Source organism: Kogia breviceps, chromosome 11 (genome assembly GCF_026419965.1).
Source record: "Kogia breviceps isolate mKogBre1 chromosome 11, mKogBre1 haplotype 1, whole genome shotgun sequence".
Classification (NCBI taxonomy): domain Eukaryota; kingdom Metazoa; phylum Chordata; class Mammalia; order Artiodactyla; family Physeteridae; genus Kogia; species Kogia breviceps.
The window spans coordinates 44,018,478-44,037,577 of NC_081320.1; the positions used below are offsets into that span (position 1 = coordinate 44,018,478).

Here is a 19,100-nt window from a genome sequence, read left to right on the forward strand (position 1 = left end):
TGCCTAGAGCCCATGCTCCTCAACAAGAGAAGCCACCGTGATGAGAAGCCCATGCACCACAACAAAGAGTAGCCCCCACTCAACTCAACTAGAGAAAGCCCATGTGCAGCAACGAAGACCCGATGCAGCCAAAAACAAATAAATTAAAATTAAAAGAAAAAAGTAAGATTGGAAATGCTTGGAGCTGACAGGGTTGCAACTCTAAATAAGATGATACAAAAAAATAAGTAGCCAAGGAAAGACTCACTAAGAAGGTGATCCATCAGCAAACACCCAAAGGAGGTGAGGATACAAGTCTTGCAGGGATGGGAGTGGAGGGGGGGAATTTCAGACAGAGGTAAGAGCAGTGCAAAGGCCTTATGACAGCAGCATGCCTGGTACTGCAGCTGAAGCAGAGAGATCCAGGAGAACAGGTAGAGGCACAGACAGAAAAAAGTAGTGAAGGTGGGATGAAGCACTTCTACAATAATTGAGTAAGGACCTTAAAAAATCTGCCCCTACATAAAAGCAGTGAGAACACTGACAAATATTGTCAACATCAACTTTTTCAGAGCTCTGGAAATAAACAAAATCCCAGGAGAATTTATTCAAGAAAAATGGCTGAATGTCTGTAAGAACAAGTGAGCCTTGTGGTATTTTAACTTCCCCTATTCCCATTCCCCTCTTGCTAGCAACAAGGTAGCCTTCAAAATCAGCAGCCTTGCAACTACAATCCCTGTGAAATCAGCAAGCTGGCAGCCACAGGAGGGGATAAAACAGGCTTGGAGCATCCCAAAATTCCCATTCCCAGAGAAGTGCCACTTTTGCCCTATCTGGCAACTCACTCAAAAGCTTTATCCTCAGAGATTGTCCTTTTGTTTTTTTTAAATACAATTTTTAAAGGATATACTCCATTTACAGTTACTACAAAATATTGGCTATATTCCCCAAGTTGCACAATACATCGTGTAGCCTATCTTACACCCAATAGTTTGTACCTCCCAGTCCCCCACCCCTGTATTCCCCCCACAACTGGTAACCATTAGTTTGTTCTCTGTATCTGTGAGTCTGTTTCTTTTCATTATTTTCACTAGTTTGTTGTATTTTTTAGATTAGGGCTTGTCTTTTTTGACCTGATTCAGAGCTCGCTCTGTACAAACAGCCCATCCTGAGTGCATCTGTCAAAAACATCAGTGGCAATTTAACATCAGCTGCCTGAGGCTGTGATACCAACTGGGGCTAATAAGAGGTTTACCAAAAGATTTTTTTTTTTAATAGTGGCGAATGAAAAACCCCAGGTCATTCCTGGGGACCTAGAAGCTCATGTCCATGTACAAAGCTGTCACATGCCCAGGAAAGACCTGAGAAGGCCCTAATCTGTCACCTCTGGCTAAAGTAAAGTTGTAAACCACCCTCCAGAGCATTGCAAACATATCCCAACACACACACTTGAGTAGCCATACATGGCAAATAATACAGACTTCACAGAATCAATCCCAGAAAGTCACTAAACAAACAAACAACAACAACAAACCTGGGGTGAGGGAAATTCTGATTTCCAGAGCTGCCATTTAATATTATTTTAAATGTCCAGGGCATCCCTGGTGGCGCAGTGGTTGAGAGTCCGCCTGCCGATGCAGGGGACAAGGGTTCATGCCCCGGCCCGGGAAGATCCCACATGCTGCAGAGCGGCTAGGCCCGTGAGCCATGGCCGCTGAGCCTGCGCGTCCGGAGCCTGTGCTCCACAACGGGAGAGGCCACAACAGTGAGAGGCCCGCATACCGCAAAAAAAAAAAAAAAAAAAAAAAAAAACTTATAAATGTCCAGTTTTCAACAAAAATCACAAGATACTCAGAGAAACATGAAAGTATGGCCCATACATGGGGTGGGGGGGGTGGGGAGGGGGAAGGAGTCAACAGAAACTTTCCCTGAGAAAACCAAGACATTGTACCTACTAGACAAAGACTTTATTTATTTATTTATTTTGGCCTCGCTACATGGCACATGGGATCTTAGTTCGCCAACCAGGGACCAAACCCGCACCCCCTGCATTGGAAGCACAGAGTCTTAACCACTGGACCACCAGGGAAGTCCCACAGACAAAGACTTTAAATCAGCTATTATAAATATGTTCAAGGAACTAAAGGAATCCATATCTAAAGAACTAGAGCAAGTATGAAGACAATGTTGATTAGAACAAATAGACTGTTAATAAAGAGAAAGCAATTATAGAAAAAAATTAAAAATTCTGGAGTTAAAAGGTATAGTCTGAAATTAAAATTCCCTAGAGGGGCTCAACAGCAGATTTGAAACAGCAGAAGAATCAGTGAATTTAAAGATAAGTTCAGTTGAGATTATAAAATCAGGGACAGAAAGAATGAAGAGTTAAGAAAATGATCAGAGCCTTGGAGCCTGTGAGACAACAAAAAGCATACCAAGATACACATAATGGGAATCCTAGAAGGAGAGGAGAAAAAAGAAACGGACAAAAAATTTATGAAGAAATAATGGTCAAAATTTTCCCAAATTTGATGGAAGACATTAATCTATACATCCAGGAAGCTCAACAAATCCAAAGAGGATAAACTCAAAAAAATCTACACCTAAACACATAACAGTTAAACTGTGGATAAATAAAGAGAAAATTTTGAAAGCAGCAAGAGAAAAGCAACTCATCCAGCAAAAATGATCCTCAGTAAGATTAGGAGCTGACTTCTCTTCAGAAGCCATGATGTCCAGAAGATAGTGGGATGACATATTGAAAATGCTGTGGAAAAAAAGACTATCAACCAAGACTTCTATATCCAGCAAAACTATCCTTCAAAAATAAAAAGAAATTAATATAATCCCAGGTAAACAAAAACAGATAATTTAACACTAGCAAACCTGCCCACAAGAAATACTAAAAGTTGCCCTTCAGGCTGAGATAGCACCAGACAGAAACTCAATTCCACATGAAGAATGGGTAAAGGTAATTATAGGTAAATATAAAAGACAGTATAAAGATATACAGTTTACCCTTAAACAACACAGATTTGAACTGTATAGGTCCACTTATACACAAATTTTTACTAATAAATATACAGTTGGCACTCCATTTCCACAAATGCAAAACTCACAGATACAGAGGGCCAACTGTAAGAGATCTGAGCATCTGCAGATTTTGGTACCTGTGGGGTGGTCCTGAACCCAATCCCCCATGCATACCAAGGGACCACTGTATATGCTTGAAATTCTTTCCCCTTATCTGACTTTTTAAAAACTGCATAAAGCAATAATTATAAAACTAATAAGCTTATAGAACATAAAGACATAATTTGTATGACAATAGCACAAAATATGGTGAGGTAACACACCTATATTAAAGTTTTTGTGTACTATTGAAATTAAGTTGGTATTAATTCAATTAACATTGTTTTAAGCAATTAACATTATTTTAAGTTAAGATAGTAACTGTAATCCCCAAGGAAACTACTAACACAATAACAAACATATGTATACTAAAAGAAACAGCAAGAGAATTAAAATGGTATGCTCTCTAAAACAAAAGAAGGCAGCACCTAGAGGATGAATAAATTCTGGAGATCTAATGCACAGCATAATGATGATAGCCAACAATATTATTTTATATACTTCCAAGTTTCTAAGAGACTAGGTCTTAAATGTTCTTGCCACATAAAAGAAATAATAATTATGTGATATCACAGAGGTGTTAACTAGCTATGGTAATAATCATAATGTAATATATATTATAAATGTATCAAATCAACACATTGTGCACCTTAAACTTACACAATGTCATATGTCAATTATATCTCAATATTTTTTAAAGGCACTATATGCTAACAATGAACAATACGAAAAGGAAATGAAAAAAACAATCCATTACAATAGCAACAAAAAGAATAAACTATTTAGGAGTAATGGAGACAAAAAAGACTTGTACACTGAAAACTACAAAACATTGCTGAAAGACATTAAAGACATCCTGTGTTCATGGACTGGAAGACTTGAAATTGTTACCTAAAGTGATCTACACATTCAGTGCAATCCCAATCAAAATCCCAGTGACATTTTTTTTTTTTTTTTGCAGAATTGGAAAAAATTCCTAAAATTCACATGGAATTTCAAAAGATCCCAAATAGCCAAAACAATATGAAGAAAGAAAAACAAAGCTGGAGGTCTCACACTTCCTGATTTCAAAGCATAATACAAAGCTACTGTAATCAAAACAGTTTAGTGCCAGCATAAAATCAGACATACAGATCAGTGGAACAAAACAGAGAATCCAGAAATAAATTCTCATGTATATCATCAAATGTTCATCAAAGGTGCCCAGGCTACACAATGGGGTAAAGAATAGTATCTTCAACAAATGGGGCTGGGAAACTGGATATCCACATGCAAAAAAATGAAACTGTACCCTTACCTTAGATGATATACAAAAATTAATTCAAAATGGATTAAAGACAAAAACATTAAGACCTGAAACTATAGAATTCCTGGAAGAAAACATAGGGAGAAAGCTTCATGACACTGGATTTGGCGATGATCACCTGGATATGACAACAAAAGCACAGGCAATGAAAGCAAAGAGAGATAAATGGGACTACATCAAACTTAAAAACATCTGTGCAGTGTAAGAAACTATCAACAGAGTGAACAGGCAACCTACAAAATGGGAGAAAATATTTGAAAACCATGTATCTGATAAGGGTTTAATATCTAGAATATATAAAGAACTCTTATAGTAACTCAGCAACAACAAAAATCCAATTAAAAAATGGGCAAACAATTTACATAGATATTTCTCCAAAGAAGACATACAAATGGCCAACAAGCATAGGAAAAGATGCTCAAGAGGGACTTCCCTGGTGGCAGAGTGGTTAGGAATCCGCCTGCCAATGCAGAGGACACAGGTTTGAACCCTGGTCCGGGAGGATCCCACATGTTGCAAAGCAACCGAGCCCACGTGCCCCAACTACTGACCCTGCGCTCTAGAGCCTGCAAGCCACAACTACTGAGCCCGCCTGCCACAACTACCCAAGCCCACGTGCCTAGAGCCCATGCTCTGCAACCACGATGAGAAGCCTGCATGCTGCAACATAGAGTAGCCCCTGCTCACCGCAACTACAGAAAAGCCCACATGCAGCAATGAAGACCCAACACAGCCAAAAATAAATAAATAAATTTACAAAAAAAAAAAAAAAAAAAGATGCTCAACATCACTAATCATTAGAGAAATGCAAATCAAAACCACAAAGAGATTATCATCTCACACCCATTAGGATGGCCACTATCTAAAAAACAGAGAATAACAAGTGCTGGCAAGGGTGTAGAGAAATTAGAACCCTTGTGCATTGTTGGTGGGAACATGAAATGGTGCAGCTGCTATGGAAAACAGTATGGCGTCTCCTCAAAAAATTAAAAGTAGAATTACCAAAAGATACAGCAATCTCACTTCTAGGTATATATACAAAAAAATTGAAAACAGGATCAAAGAGATCATTGAACACCCACATTTACTGCAGCATTATTCACAATAGCCAAGGGGTGGAAGCAACCCAAATATCCATCAAAAGATAAATGGATTTTTTTAAAAAGACAGCAGTAACGGAGAAACAGAGGAACAAAAATGATATAAGACATATAGAGGGACTTCCCCAGCAGTCCAGTGGTTAAGACTCTGCCTTCCAATGCAGGGGGCACAGGTTCAATCCCTGGTGAGAAACTAAGATCCCACATGCCGTGTGGTGCAGCCAAAAAAAAAAAAGATATATAAAAAGCAAATATCAACAGTAATTAAACATAAATGGACTACACTCTCCAATCACAACACAGAGATTGGCAGACTGGATTTAAAAAATAATAATCCAACTTATCTTGTCTACAAGAAATATACTTTAGATTCAAAAACACAAATAGGTTGAAAGTAAAAAGATGGGAAAAGATATACCACGCAAACAGTAATGAAAAGAGAGCAGGAGTGGCTACACTAATATCAGAGAAAATAGACTTAAGACAAAAATTGTTACTAGAGACAAAGGAGGACATTTTATAATGATAAAAGGGTTACTCCATCAGGAAGACATAACAATTATAAACATATATGCACTTAACAACAGAGCTCCAAAATACATGAAGCAACACTGACAGAACTGAAGGGAGAGACAGACAATTCAACAATAATAGCCGGGTACTCCAATATCCCACTTTCAACAATGGGTGAACAAGTACGCAGATTACCAACTGTATATTAGTTCACTAGGGCTGCCATTACAAAGTATCACAGGCTGGCTGGCTTAAACAACAGAAATTTATTTCCAACAGATTTGGAAGCTCCAAGTCCAAGATCACAGTGTTGGCAGGTTTGGTTTCTTCTGAGGCCTGTCTCCTTGGCTTGCAGATAGCCACCTTCTTGCTGTGTCCTCAAATGGTCTTTCCTCTGTCTGTGCACATCCCTGGTGCCTCTTCTGTGTGTTCTAATCTACTCTTCTTATGAGGACAACAGTCAAATTGGATAGGGCCCAGCCTAACGGTTTCATTTTAACTTAATTACTTCATTAAAACCCTATCTGCAAATACAGTCACACGCTGAAGTACAGGAGGTTAGGGCGTTACCATATAAGTTTGGGGGTGGGGAGGACACACAACCTCTGCCCATAACAAACAGGAAATTTTAAAATGATGAATGGGATTATCTACATCCTATCAGGTCTTCCAAGCCATGGCACAGATTTTGGCTGTAACTCTGCATAAAATAGCCACTGAAAGTTTCTCAGCAGAGGAGTAATATGATGACTCTTAGATTTTCAGAAAACTACTTTAGCTGCTATGCTGAAAACGGATTGTGATGACACAAGGGCAAAAGCTGGGAGATGAGTTAGGAGGTATATTAGTTTCCTATTTCTGCAGTAACAAATTATCACAAATTCGGTGGCTTAAAACAATACAAACTTATTATCTTATGGTTCTATGGTTCTAACTATGGTTAGAAATCCAAAGTCAATCTCACTGGGCTAAAGTCAAGGTGTCAGCAAGGCTGGTTCCTTCTAGAAGCTCTGAGGGAAGAAACCATTTTCTTGCCTTTTTCAGTTTCTGTAAGCCACCTTGGCTCATGGCCCCTCCAAGTATCACTCCAACTTCTTTCTTCCATCATCACATGTAATACTCATTCTGATTCTCCTGCCTCCCTCTTATAAAAACTCTTGTGATGGGCTTCCCTGGTGGCGCAGTGGTTGAGAATCCGCCTGCCGCCCCGGTCCGGGAAGATCCCACATGCCCCGGAGCGGCTGGGCCTGTGAACCATGGCCGCTGAGCCTGCGCGTCCGGAGCCTGCGCTCCGCAAACAGGAGAGGCCACAACAGTGCGAGGCCCGCATACCGGGGTGGAGTGGGGGGACTCTTGTGATTACATTGGGCCCACCTAAGTAATTAAGAATTATCTCCCCTTTTCAAGATCCTTAATCTTATCTACAAAGTCCCTTTTACCATGTACCGTAACACATTCACAGGTTCCAGGGATTAGAATGTAGACATCTTGCAGAGGGAGGGAGGCATTATTTAGCCCACCACAGGAGGCTATTCCAACAATCCTGACAGGACTTCCCTGGTGGTCCAGCGCTTAACACTCTGTGCTTACAATGCTGGGAATGCGGGTTTCATCCCTGGTTGGGGAACTAAGATCCCACACGCCTCCAGACAAGAGATAATGGTGGTCTGGATCACCAGTGATGGTGGTGAGAAGTGGTGACATTCTGAATATATTTTAAAGACTGACAGGATTCAAGATAGACTGGATTTGGGAAATGAGGAAACGAAAAGAATAAAAAATGACTTATTAGGAGTAACTTTTTTCCTTTTAGGAATAAAAAGGGTGTTTATAAAGCCTTTCACTATGAGTCCTATCAGTCTCAGATCAAAAAGTGTTAAGGATCTAACATGTCCCCAGAAATGGACTAAGTGCTAGAGAAAAGAATGAGCCTGAACCCAGCCTATAAGCCAAGATATCTCAACAGGAAGCCATCTTGTGGACCACAGGATTCAATTCAACAAATATGTGACTGAATATCTATGACATTCCGGCTAATATGCATACTACAGAACAACACAAGTGTGTGCGTGGTGTGCACCATATAATACTTGAGAGATGTTTGAAAAGAGAGATGAATGGTGACTAGAGTATTAGGAAAGGGGTGAGATAAGACATAAATTTTGGAATAAAGAATGGCACCCGGGCTTCCCTGGTGGCGCAGTGGTTGAGAATCCGCCTGCTGATGCAGGGGACACAGGTTTGTGCCCTGGTCCGGGAAGATCCCACATGCCGTGGAGCGGCTGGGCCCGTGAGCCATGGCCGCTGAGCCTGTGCGTCCAGAGCCTGTGCTCTGCAACGGGAGAGGCCACAACAGTGAGAGGCCAGAGTACCACAAAAAAAAAAAAAAAAAAAAAAAAAAAAGAATGGCATCCAACCAGAAAAACTGCATAAATAAATGCTCAGAACTGGAAATTGACTTGGCAAGTGTGGATATCACGGGCAGCAGGATCTCCACCCAAGTACCTTCAACAGCAAAGAAAAATACATACTCCCAGGGGTGTGGGGTGTTGCCTACCACAAGCTTGAACCCTCTTTCAAGTATCATGGTTTACTACTGTCACATGGGCTTTTGCTCACACTGTGCACACTCTGAAACAAGCACAAAAATGACAATGTACCTCCCCAAAGCTGGTCCAAAAATCTCCCAAAAATTTCTACAGAAGATCACACAAGCCACTTTAAAAAGGAGCCAACTGGATCTGTCATATATATCCAAAATAGGGAGAAAATATGTTGAGCAAGGACTTTAGGTTTCTTACACCATTCAAAGAAAGAAAAAAATCAAGAATATTCTCCAATTACGCATTTTAACCTAGTAGTTCTCAACCCTGATTATAGGCAAGATTCACCTGAGATGAACACACCAATGCCCAGATGCCTACTACAAACCAATGAAATAAAAATTCTCTAGGAGTAGAGCACAGCATTCTTCTTGTTATTATTTTTTTTTTAATTTTTATTTTTTTGCGGTACGTGGGCCTCTCACTGTTGTGGTCTCTCCCGTTGCGGAGCACAGGCTCTGGACGCGCAGGCTCAGCGGCCATGGCTCACGGGCCCAGCCGCTCTGCGGCATGTGGGATCTTCCCGGACCGGGACACGAACCCGTGTCCCCTGCATCAGCAAGCAGATTCTCAACCACTGCGCCACCAGGGAAGCCCTTGTTTTTATTTTAATTTATTTTTTGCTGTGTTGGGTCTTCATTGCTATGCGAGGGCTTTCTCTAGTTGTGGCGAGCGGGTGCTACTCTTTGTGGCAGTGCACGAGCTTTTCATTGTGGTGGCTTTTCTTGTTGTGGAGCACAGGCTCTAGGCGCACAGGCTTCAGTAGTTGCAGCACACGGGCTCAGCAGTTGCAGCATGCAGGCCCTAGAGCACGCGGGTTCAGTAGTTGTGGCTCGCAGGCTCTAGAGCAAAGGCTCAGTAGTTGTGGTGCACGGGCTTAGTTGCTCCGCAGCATGTGGGATCTTCCCGGACCAGGGACTGAACCTGTGTCCCCTGCATTGGCAGATTCTTAACCACTGTGCCACCAGGGAAGTCCCACATCATTCTTATTTTTAAAACATCTCCATGTTGGGAATTCCCTGTTGGTCCAGTGGTTAGGACTCCACATTTCCACTGACAGGGGCCCAGGTTGCATCCCTAGTTGGGAACTAAGATCCTGCAAGCCACGCAGCATGGCCAAAAAAAAAAAAGATCCCCATGTGAATATAATGTACAGCCAGGATTAATAACTACTACTTTACTGAAATGTTGGGGATTTCACTGTCCCAGATTCCTCTTTGGCAACCTCTGTGGCTCCCAATCCTGGTTTTTGTGACATGGGTGATATTACAAATATTTAATAACTGGTACAACATTAAACAGAAAGTAGACTGACTACAGCACTGGAACTGAGTCAAGACTCCCTGCTGGGGCAGTAGAGGAGACTCCCAGGGAAGAGAAAACATGCAGGTAGTAGCTATTTCACAAGTCCAGCAGTATTTCACTACTTTAGCAACTGGCACATGCTGGCTCAATAGCTGCCATTTCTCCAACTATCTCATAGGGTATAACAAAATTCTCAAAATAAGATCTGCATGTTTGGGACTTCTCTGGTGGCGCAGTGGTTAAGAATCCGCCTGCTGGGCTTCCCTGGTGGCGCAGTGATTGAGAGTCCGCCTGCCAATGCAGGGGACGCGGGTTCGTGCCCCGGTCCAGGAAGATCCCACATGCCATGGAGCGGCTAGGCCCATGAGTCAAGGCCACTGAGCCTGCGCGTCCAGAGCCTGTGCTCCGCAATGGGAGAGGCCACAACAGTGAGAGGCCCGTGTACTGCAAAAAAAAAAAAAAGAATCCACCTGCCAATGCAAGGGACACGGGTTCAATCCCTGGTCTAGGAAGGAAGATCCCACATGCTGCGGAGCAACTAAGCCCATGCACCACAACTACTGAGCCTGCACTCTAGAGCCTGCAAGCCACAACTACTGAGCCCACATGCCGCAACTACTGAAGCCCGTGTGCCTAGAGCCCAGGGCTCTGCAACGAGAGAAGCCACCGCAATGAGAAGCCCGCACACCACAACAAAGAGTAGCCTCTACTCGCCACAACTAGAGAAAGCCCGCACATAGCAATGAAGACACAACATAGCCAAAAGTAAATAAATAAATTTATTTTTTAAAAAAAAGATCTGCACGTTCTTGATTTATTGAAAGAAACAGAAATGTATGATGGATGGCCCTTTAAACAACATAAAGGTCAGCGCTCTATAATCAAGTATCAAAGATACACTGGAGGGGGGCAGTAATTCCATAAAGTTTGGGAATTGTTTTCTAAAATCAAAAATAGTATAATCTACAGGGAACTATATGCAATATCCTGTGATAAACCATAACAGAAAAGAATATGAAAAAGAATGTAAATATATGTATAACTGAATCACTTCACTGTACAGCAGAAATTAACACATTGTAAATCAACTATTCTTCAATAAAATAAACTTTTTAAAAATAGTATAAACTATGTATCCCCTCACTGGGTCTTTTTCACAGTTCTGTAATACCCTGAATTCACTTCAAAAGTGATTTCTTAATTTCTCAAAGGGCAATTCTCTACATGTCAAGAAAATTGGTACACACAGGAAAGGCTGCACCTGATGTCACGTGAACTTGATTTTCCTGCTAAGGATGCAGCAACATGCCACCTTTCTTTAAAAAGTGACTAGCTGTAATGCAGGGGACAAGGGTACAATCCCTGGTCCGGAAAGATCCCACATGCTGCGGAACAACTAAACCCATGCACCACAACTATTGCGCCTGCGCTCTAGGGCCCGCGTGCTGCAACTACTGAACCTGCATGCTGCAACTACTGAAGCCCACGTGCCTAGAACCTATGCTCTGCAACAATAGAAGCCACCGCAATGAGAAGCCTGTGCACCGCAAGGAAGAGTAGCCCCCGCTCACCACAACTAGAGAAAGCCCATGCGCATCAACGAAGACCCAACACAGCCGAAAGATTAAAAATTAAAAGAAAAAAAGTGACTGGCTGTCTCTACACAAATTCTATATATTTTCCTAGTAAACTGCTTGTCTCTCTACTAGAATATGTATTCTTTGAGGGCAGGGACATGTTCTGGGTTCTACATCTTTAGGACCTAGAATACTGCCTGGCACATAATAAGTACTCAATATTTGGTGAATGAAAAAATGAATGACTACTTTAAAACAACGTGCACTATAGCTGAACTTAACATACCCACTGGAAAGGAGTTCAAGAAACTGACCTCAGAATGATGTTTAGAAAGAAAGAAATCCCTAACTACTATAAGTTATAGAAACTAGAGTACACTTATCCTATTCACCTCTTACATTTGTGCTGGGCAATACTTGGTCATATGACATGTAATTTTACCTTTTTTATTTTTTAAAACAGATTTAATTTTATTTATTTTTTTTGGCTGCATTGGGTCTTCATTGCTGCAGGCGGGCTCTCTCTAGTTGTGGCGAGTGGGGGCTACTCTTCGTTGTGGTGCACAGGCTCCTCCTTGCAATGGCTTCTCTTGTTGCAGAGCATGGGGTCTAGGCACGTGGGCTCAGTAGTTGTGGCACACAGGCCCTAGAGAACGTGGGTTTTGGTAGTTGCAGCACGCAGGCTCTAGGGCGCACGGGCTCAGTAGTTGTGGCTTGTGGGCTCTAGAGCACAGGCTCAGCAGTTGTGGGACACGGGCTTAGTTGCTCCACAGCATGTGGGATCTTCCCCGACCAGGGATCGATCCTGTGTCCCCTGCATTGGCAGGAGGATTCTCATCCACTGCACCACCAGGGGAAGTCCCTAATTTTACCTTTTTAACAATTATTTTATTCCGTTGGCACAGTCACAGTAATGAAACATTATTAGCATTTACAAGCTGAGTTTCTCCAGGATCTAAAACTGTAAACCAGCATAAAAATTAGCACATGCCAATGACCTTAAAAAAAAATAGGTTGTATCTTTCAAAGGTAGACTGGTTATCTTGTTATTTTTCCTACTTACCAAAGCAATGCATATTCATACACAAAGAAATTTGTGAAAATACAGAAAAACATAGAGAAGGAAAAGAGCCACCTGTATTCTCACTACACAAGACAGTGTGGGAATTTAATATCCTAATTTAAATTCTTGGGGCTCAGAACTGATATTTCAGGCTGCTGGCTCACTGAAACATCACGTCACAGTTAAATAAAGCTCATTTAAGTTTTCTGATCCTTTCTACAAGCTCTTGTACACATCAGCTCATTCATCTACCCACAACACTAAAACAAGTTCCGAGATTAAGAGGGAGGACTCTGGAGCCAGACTGCCTGGGTAAGAACTCCAGCCCCACCAGTTACTAGGTGGGTGGACTTGCACACTTGAAACCTCTCTAAGCCTCCACCTTCCACACCTGTGAAAAGAAGCTAATAACAGTACTTACCTCAGAGAGCTGTCACGAGACATCAAGGAGTTAATATTTGTAGAGCATTTTTAAGTGTCTGGTAATTAAATAAGCATTTGCAAAATATGTTTTCAGAAGCAAAAATAGACTACCCTTTCAGCTTCGAAGTGGATAAATGGTCTGCTTATTGTATACAAAACATTTTGCCTAACCATCTTAAAAACAGGCTGCAGTTAGGTAGAGAACTGTTCCGAGAAACTATAATTCCTACAGATCATCTAATAAAAAGTCGTAGGTTAAACGGAAGAGAAAAAATTACCTCATAAACTTGTCTAATATATCCTCTACCCACATGTGCATTCGGAGGGACTGAAATCCATAGTGCCAAATTAGTTTAATCATGTTTATTATAAACCAGCTGCTCTCCTCATATACCAGAGTCTCTCCATTATACACCCCCACTAGGCCACTAGGGCTCTGAACAGCAGAGAGACCTGCAAAAACAAAGAAAGGTAGCTAAGTCAGTGGTTTCTGTACTGCTCAAATGAGAGAAGGTAATCTGAAGCTATCGGGGACGTTCTGAAGTGAGTGAATCCCGGCTTCCCCCAGTTCTCAGGAGACATGTTAAAGGAGCTCTATCTTTAGAACAGTGGGTGATACACTAGACACCACACTTTCCAAAAGCAGATTCCCTGAAAGATGGGTTGGATGATCATGCAGATATATCAAAATGAGACTGGCTATAGTTAGTCTAAAAAGACTAAAAAGTCAAAAGAAACAAACAAAGGATGAGCTGAATTCAACTTAAAAACAGAAACGTCAGACATGACCCTTGGCAGCATAAATGGCTCCTGGCGTACACTCGCCCTCATGGAGGAAAGAGGCCCAGGAGGCGTCCACTGGAGATGTGGCAAGCAGCTAAGGAAAAGAAGTCAGCCCCATTCCTGTGCAAATTCTATTTTGCATAACTGGATATTTCTTATAACTGGAAGAAGGCCAAAATTACACAATATTGCCTGAGGAAAGAGCCTGCTTCCCCCACATCTGTCCAGTGCCTCTGCTGCTAGGCAAGCAGTCCAATGTCCCAGGTTCTAGGCACATGTTTGCACCTACAGCTGTGTGAGTGACCTTAAGCCAGACACCTCAAGTCTCTGGGCTTCATTTCCCCAGCTGTAAAATGAGCACGCTAGGGTTTCTGCTAACTCAAACCATTCTTTGATTCTTTAACACGAACCCAGAGGTTTGAGAACCCACAGCAGCAACCATCCCCACCCTGTGCCCCATGGCTGTAATTCCAGATAACTGAAGATACAGATAACTAGTGTCCCATTACAGCAGAGCAGCTCCTAAGGCAGTACCAACTGCTAGCAGGAAAGTGAGGAAAGCAGTTTCACCAGCTTCACTGTAAAAGACGATTAACAAGGCAGGAAAGTTTCAGTTCCCTATCTGATAACAATATCTATGCATATTGAAGTCTGCTTAGCTCTAAGACCAAATTACATACCCAGGTCCTTGACAAAACGCTTCATGTGCAGATTTAAAGGATGGATGACAGAACCTCCTGACTCATATTCTTGCCCCTGCATAGTCACGGTGGCCAGACGGCCCCCCACCTCTCCTTTTTCAAACACGTCAATCTTCACATCGTTCCCAAATTTCTGCCGCAGATAATAGGCTGCTGAAGTGCCACCAATGCCAGCTCCAATAATCGCTATGGGGGAGAAAAAAAGGAACAGGTTTTTTTCCCTCTTACCAGCTTTGTAGGTTTGCTTTGTTTTTGAAAGGCCGTAAATCAACAACAGACGTTGCTTAAGGTTGTTATCAACAATTTAGGGAAGCCTGGGGAGGGGGAGGCAAGTGACAGCTGCAGTGAAGATAGAACTATGAATCTGGACAGACACTGTCCCCAGACAAAATTGGTAGTTACACTTTTTTGGTTTTTTTGCCAGATGGCCCAAGATTCTCACAGTTCGTTACGGAAGGACCAAGTGGCCCACCGCACACCCTTCTTTGTGCCCAATGCAAAGGAACAGAGGAGGTGGGGCCTTTCCAGGACGCATTTCAAATAAAGTGGCCGCCATTTTTGCCTTGATTTGTTCCGTCTCGTTAATGTAAACAGGTTAATGATTCCAAAGAACACGGCTTAAAGGGTAATAAAAAAACAAAGCAAAACAAACAGGGGGCAAGCCACCAAAACGACTCAAACTAAAAGAGTGACTGTTTCGGCTGTGTAGTCGTCCTAGCCAGAGAACTTGTGCAAGCCAGGGGACTGTGCCAGCCGGCCGACTTCAGCAAAGCGGACGGGGTAAGGGCGCCCCAGCCTATCACTGGAAGCAGACGCGGTCAGCGCGGTCAGCTTATCTGCGCTGCTTGGTGTGCTGTGTCCGCGTGCGCCTCTCATCTGCAGCACGGAATTGGCCCCTCGCTCCCGGACCAGCCAGAAGACCGACCTCCCAACAAGTGCAGCAAGGGAAGGCCGCGGGAGGGGCCTCAGCCTCCCCGGAGACCAAGGCCTCCGACTCAAGGGCTGCAGGGAGGCCTGGCGCCCGCCCGCCAGCCCCGGTCGCCCCCCTCCACGGCCCATTGCTCAAGTGGGCAAGTCTCCACGCCCGGGAAAGGGCGGTCCCTGGGGCACGTAAAGCAGTCCCGAGGCACGAACCGGGAAGAGCTCCACTTGCGCAGGGAGCTCGTTCTGCGCGGCCCAGAGGGCGTCGCGGGTTCCCGGCCTGGCGCATCAGGCAGCGGCCGCCCGGCGTGGGGCGCGCTCCCACCGCCCCCGCCGCGCGCCGCCTCCTTCTCGCCTACCGATATTCTCCGGCGGGGCCCGTGGCTCGGCGCTCCCGGGGAACCCCCAGCTGCACAGCAGCAACAACCCCAGCCTCAGCCCCACGGTCGAGCAGGCGAGCCGCCCAGCGGTGCGCTCCATGTCTCTCGGAGCGCTGCGGTCGGACTGGAGAGCCCAGCTGTCCGCCCGCATTTGAGTCTGCGCTCTCTGCCCGCCCCGCCCCCTGGCTGGCCTCGCCCCTCCAAGCCCCGCCCAGGTCCACCCCAACCTACCCCGCTCTGCTGCACAGGCCCTTGACACCCCACGGCCGCCCTTGACACCCCAGAGCCACCCTTCCTTCCAAGAGCTGCCAACCCGGTCCTCTCGGTCCCCCAAACCCGCCCTGCCCCTCCGAAGCCCACGCTGCTTCAGGGAGACACCAAAGGCCCCAGAGGAGGCTCACCCCAGCTTTTAATTTCTTCAGTCGTGCCTTCTCTGTCCCTTCAGTCGCTCTCGTTCAAACAATGCACCCAGTTAATCGCTGCCAGAAACAGACCAGGGGTGCAACAACAAACACTTTACTGAGTGATTACTATGTTCGGGACTGTTGGGTACGGGATGAATGGGTAAATGGTACTAGGTAGAAGGAAAAATGGGGAAGACCAGGGATGAGGTGGTCCAAAGTGAAGGGAGTGACAGACATGAATAAAAGTAGTGTACTCACCTCATATGCTGAAGATTATGAAAGCATTAAAAAGATTTGTAGGGCTTCCCTGGTGGTGCAGTGGTTCAGAGTCCGCCTGCCGACGCAGGGGACGCGGGTTCGTGCCCCGGTCCGGGAAGATCCCACGTGCCGCGGGGCGGCTGGGCCCGTGAGCCGTGGCCGCTGAGCCTGCGCGTCCGGAGCCTGTGCTCCGCAACGGGAGACGCCACAACCGTGAGAGGCCCCCGTACTGCAAGAAAAAAAAAAAAAAGATTTGTAGCATCAGTATCTATTGTCCTAGTATTGTTAGGTGAGAAAAACTGCTGACTGAGTGATGGGTATTATATGATCCCATTTCTGTAATTAAAATACCCCCACCCAGTCAAAAAAAAAGGAAAAGAAAAAACTAGTACATGAACATGAAGAACAGAATGGATGGAAGGAAAACAAATTGGATAAAAAGAAAGGTTAGGGACTTCCCTGTGGATAAGACTCCAAGCTCCCAATGCAGGGGTCCTGGGTTCGATCCCTGGTCAAGGAACTAGATCCCACATGCATGCCACAACTAAGACCCAGAGCAACCAAATAAATAAATAAATAAAATCATTGTTTAAAAAAAGGATAAGATTGGAGAAAGGAAGCAGAAAATCCACTACCAAAAAGGATTCATTTAGACAAATATTTATTGAGTTCCTTCCAAGTGGCATGCAGTGTTCCAGGAACTTGAGAAAAACCAGTAGAAAATGTTGATTTTTTAAAATATTGATTCTAATGACACAGACATTCTAGTGGAGGGAGACAGAGGACAATTAGAATAAACAAGTAAATGATGTAATGTAGGGTGGAGAAAGAGGAAAGGGGATTAGCTTGCAATTTTAATAGGATGGTCAGATCAAGCCTCATTGAGCAGGATGGCATTTGAGCAAAAGTTTGCAGTAAGTGAGAGAGTGGGCCAAAAGTTTGCAGTAAGTGAGAGAGTGGGCCAGGTGAATATCTAGGGAAAGAGCTTTCTAGGCAAGGAAAATGCCTGGCATGTTTGTGGAACAGCCAGTAGAGCACAGTAGGAAAGGGGGAAATGGAGGTGTTAATGGAACAAGATGCAAGTCACACAAGAAATAAACACTTCCATGTAAGAACATAAAAGTAGGGACTTTGCTGGTGGTGCAGCTGTTAATAATCTGCCTGCCAATGCAGGGAACTCAGATTCAAGCCCTGGTCCAGGAAGATCCCACATGCCGCAGAGCAGCTAAGCCCGCGAGCCACAACTACTGAGCCTGTGTGCCACAACTACTGAAGCCCACGTACCTAGAGCCCACGCTCCACGACAAGAGAAGCCACCACAATGAGAAGCCCATGCACTGCAATGAAAAAAAAGAAATAAAGTCTTTTTTTAAAAAAAAGAAAGAACATAAAAATATGAAGATTGTCTCCTTTTTCTACAAGTTACAAAGAAAGAACTAAATTATGTGTTTTTTACTTTTCTTTTTCCAAACTATATTATGCCCACAACACCTAAGTACATTAAACCTAAAAGCCCTTCAACAAATATATGTTGGTTGATTAGAATTTACCATGTCAGTGAACTTCACACACCTGTCCTAAGTGGAAACTTTCATTTCTGCTTCTGAAACATTAGGAAAGATTCTGCTGAAAGGACCCTTGATGAAGAGACAGTAAAAAAGACTTGCAAAGTGGAGGTGGATTTAAGGCTTTCTCATTCTGCACTCTTAACTTTTCAAAAGAATGCTGTCACTAAAACTCAAAAAGATTTTTTAAGTCATTGGTGGAAAATGTTACCATGTATATGAAGTGTAATAATAAAGTAATATAAGAAATATTTATTCAAAGACGTGTTCAAGAAAGCAGTCTCCTTAAGAACCTAAACACTAAGATTCTCTCCTTGACCAAACTCTAGCCAGGTTCTTCTGAGACCTCTTCTCAACAGGGCCTCAACTTTAGCATATAAAGACTAACATAGTTTACAACAGCTCAAAGCCGCATCCTTGGAATGAGCCCAGCTTCCCTTAAAGTGCCTATCTGAAAAAACGCAAGGCTGTCAAAAAAATTTAGTGTTAGTTCCAGCTAACAAATGAAGATAGAGTTCCTATCTTCTAGTCTTTGTGGAAGGACTGGAGACTAAATTTGATAAGCAGCAGTTAACGAAAGCAGAGGGATTTCACTTGCCTAACAGCTGCTTCTCAATTTTTGTAATCTTTCATTTCCCTGACTCTACTGGTCCCCTACTCATCCCCCCACCCCCATTCTCTCATTCTCCTTTTAAAACATGAGATCACCTATGTACAAATCGAAGTTGATTTGAACATATCCCTATTGCAACAGTATATCATTTATTAACATGTAAATGTTGACAGGTGTCCAGCTTTGTATTCACACTGGACTTTTCCCCAGTGAAATACTAAATTACTGATAAAAGTTAAAATTTAACAAGTGTATAGCTTTTTTTGTCTATGACAACGCTGAAATCAATAATTCTGCCATGTCTCCAGGGTTTTTTTCTTCATTAGAACTACCTTAAGAACTCATTTGGGAGCTTCCCTGGTGGCGCAGTGGTTGAGAATCCACCTGCCGATGAAGGGGACACGGGTTCGTGCCCTGGTCCGGGAAGATCCCACATGCCGCGGAGCGGCTGAGCCTGCGCGTCCGGAGCCTGTG

General features: G+C 43.5%; 1 protein-coding gene across 1 annotated transcript in view; it reads right to left on the reverse strand.

Annotated features, from left to right (window-relative positions):
• The window catches only part of PCYOX1 (prenylcysteine oxidase 1), a 23,552-nt gene extending 7,578 nt beyond the window's left edge, over nt 1-15,974 (reverse strand). Inside the window, exons 1-3 of the mRNA XM_059079814.2 lie at nt 15,766-15,974; nt 14,465-14,671; nt 13,280-13,454 (exon numbers count right to left, since the gene is read on the reverse strand). Coding sequence (XP_058935797.1) covers nt 13,280-13,454; nt 14,465-14,671; nt 15,766-15,937 — 554 coding nt within the window. The 5' untranslated portion in view covers nt 15,938-15,974. The remainder of the gene's footprint in view (nt 1-13,279; nt 13,455-14,464; nt 14,672-15,765) is intronic.
• Between the last annotated feature and the right edge of the window lie 3,126 nt (nt 15,975-19,100).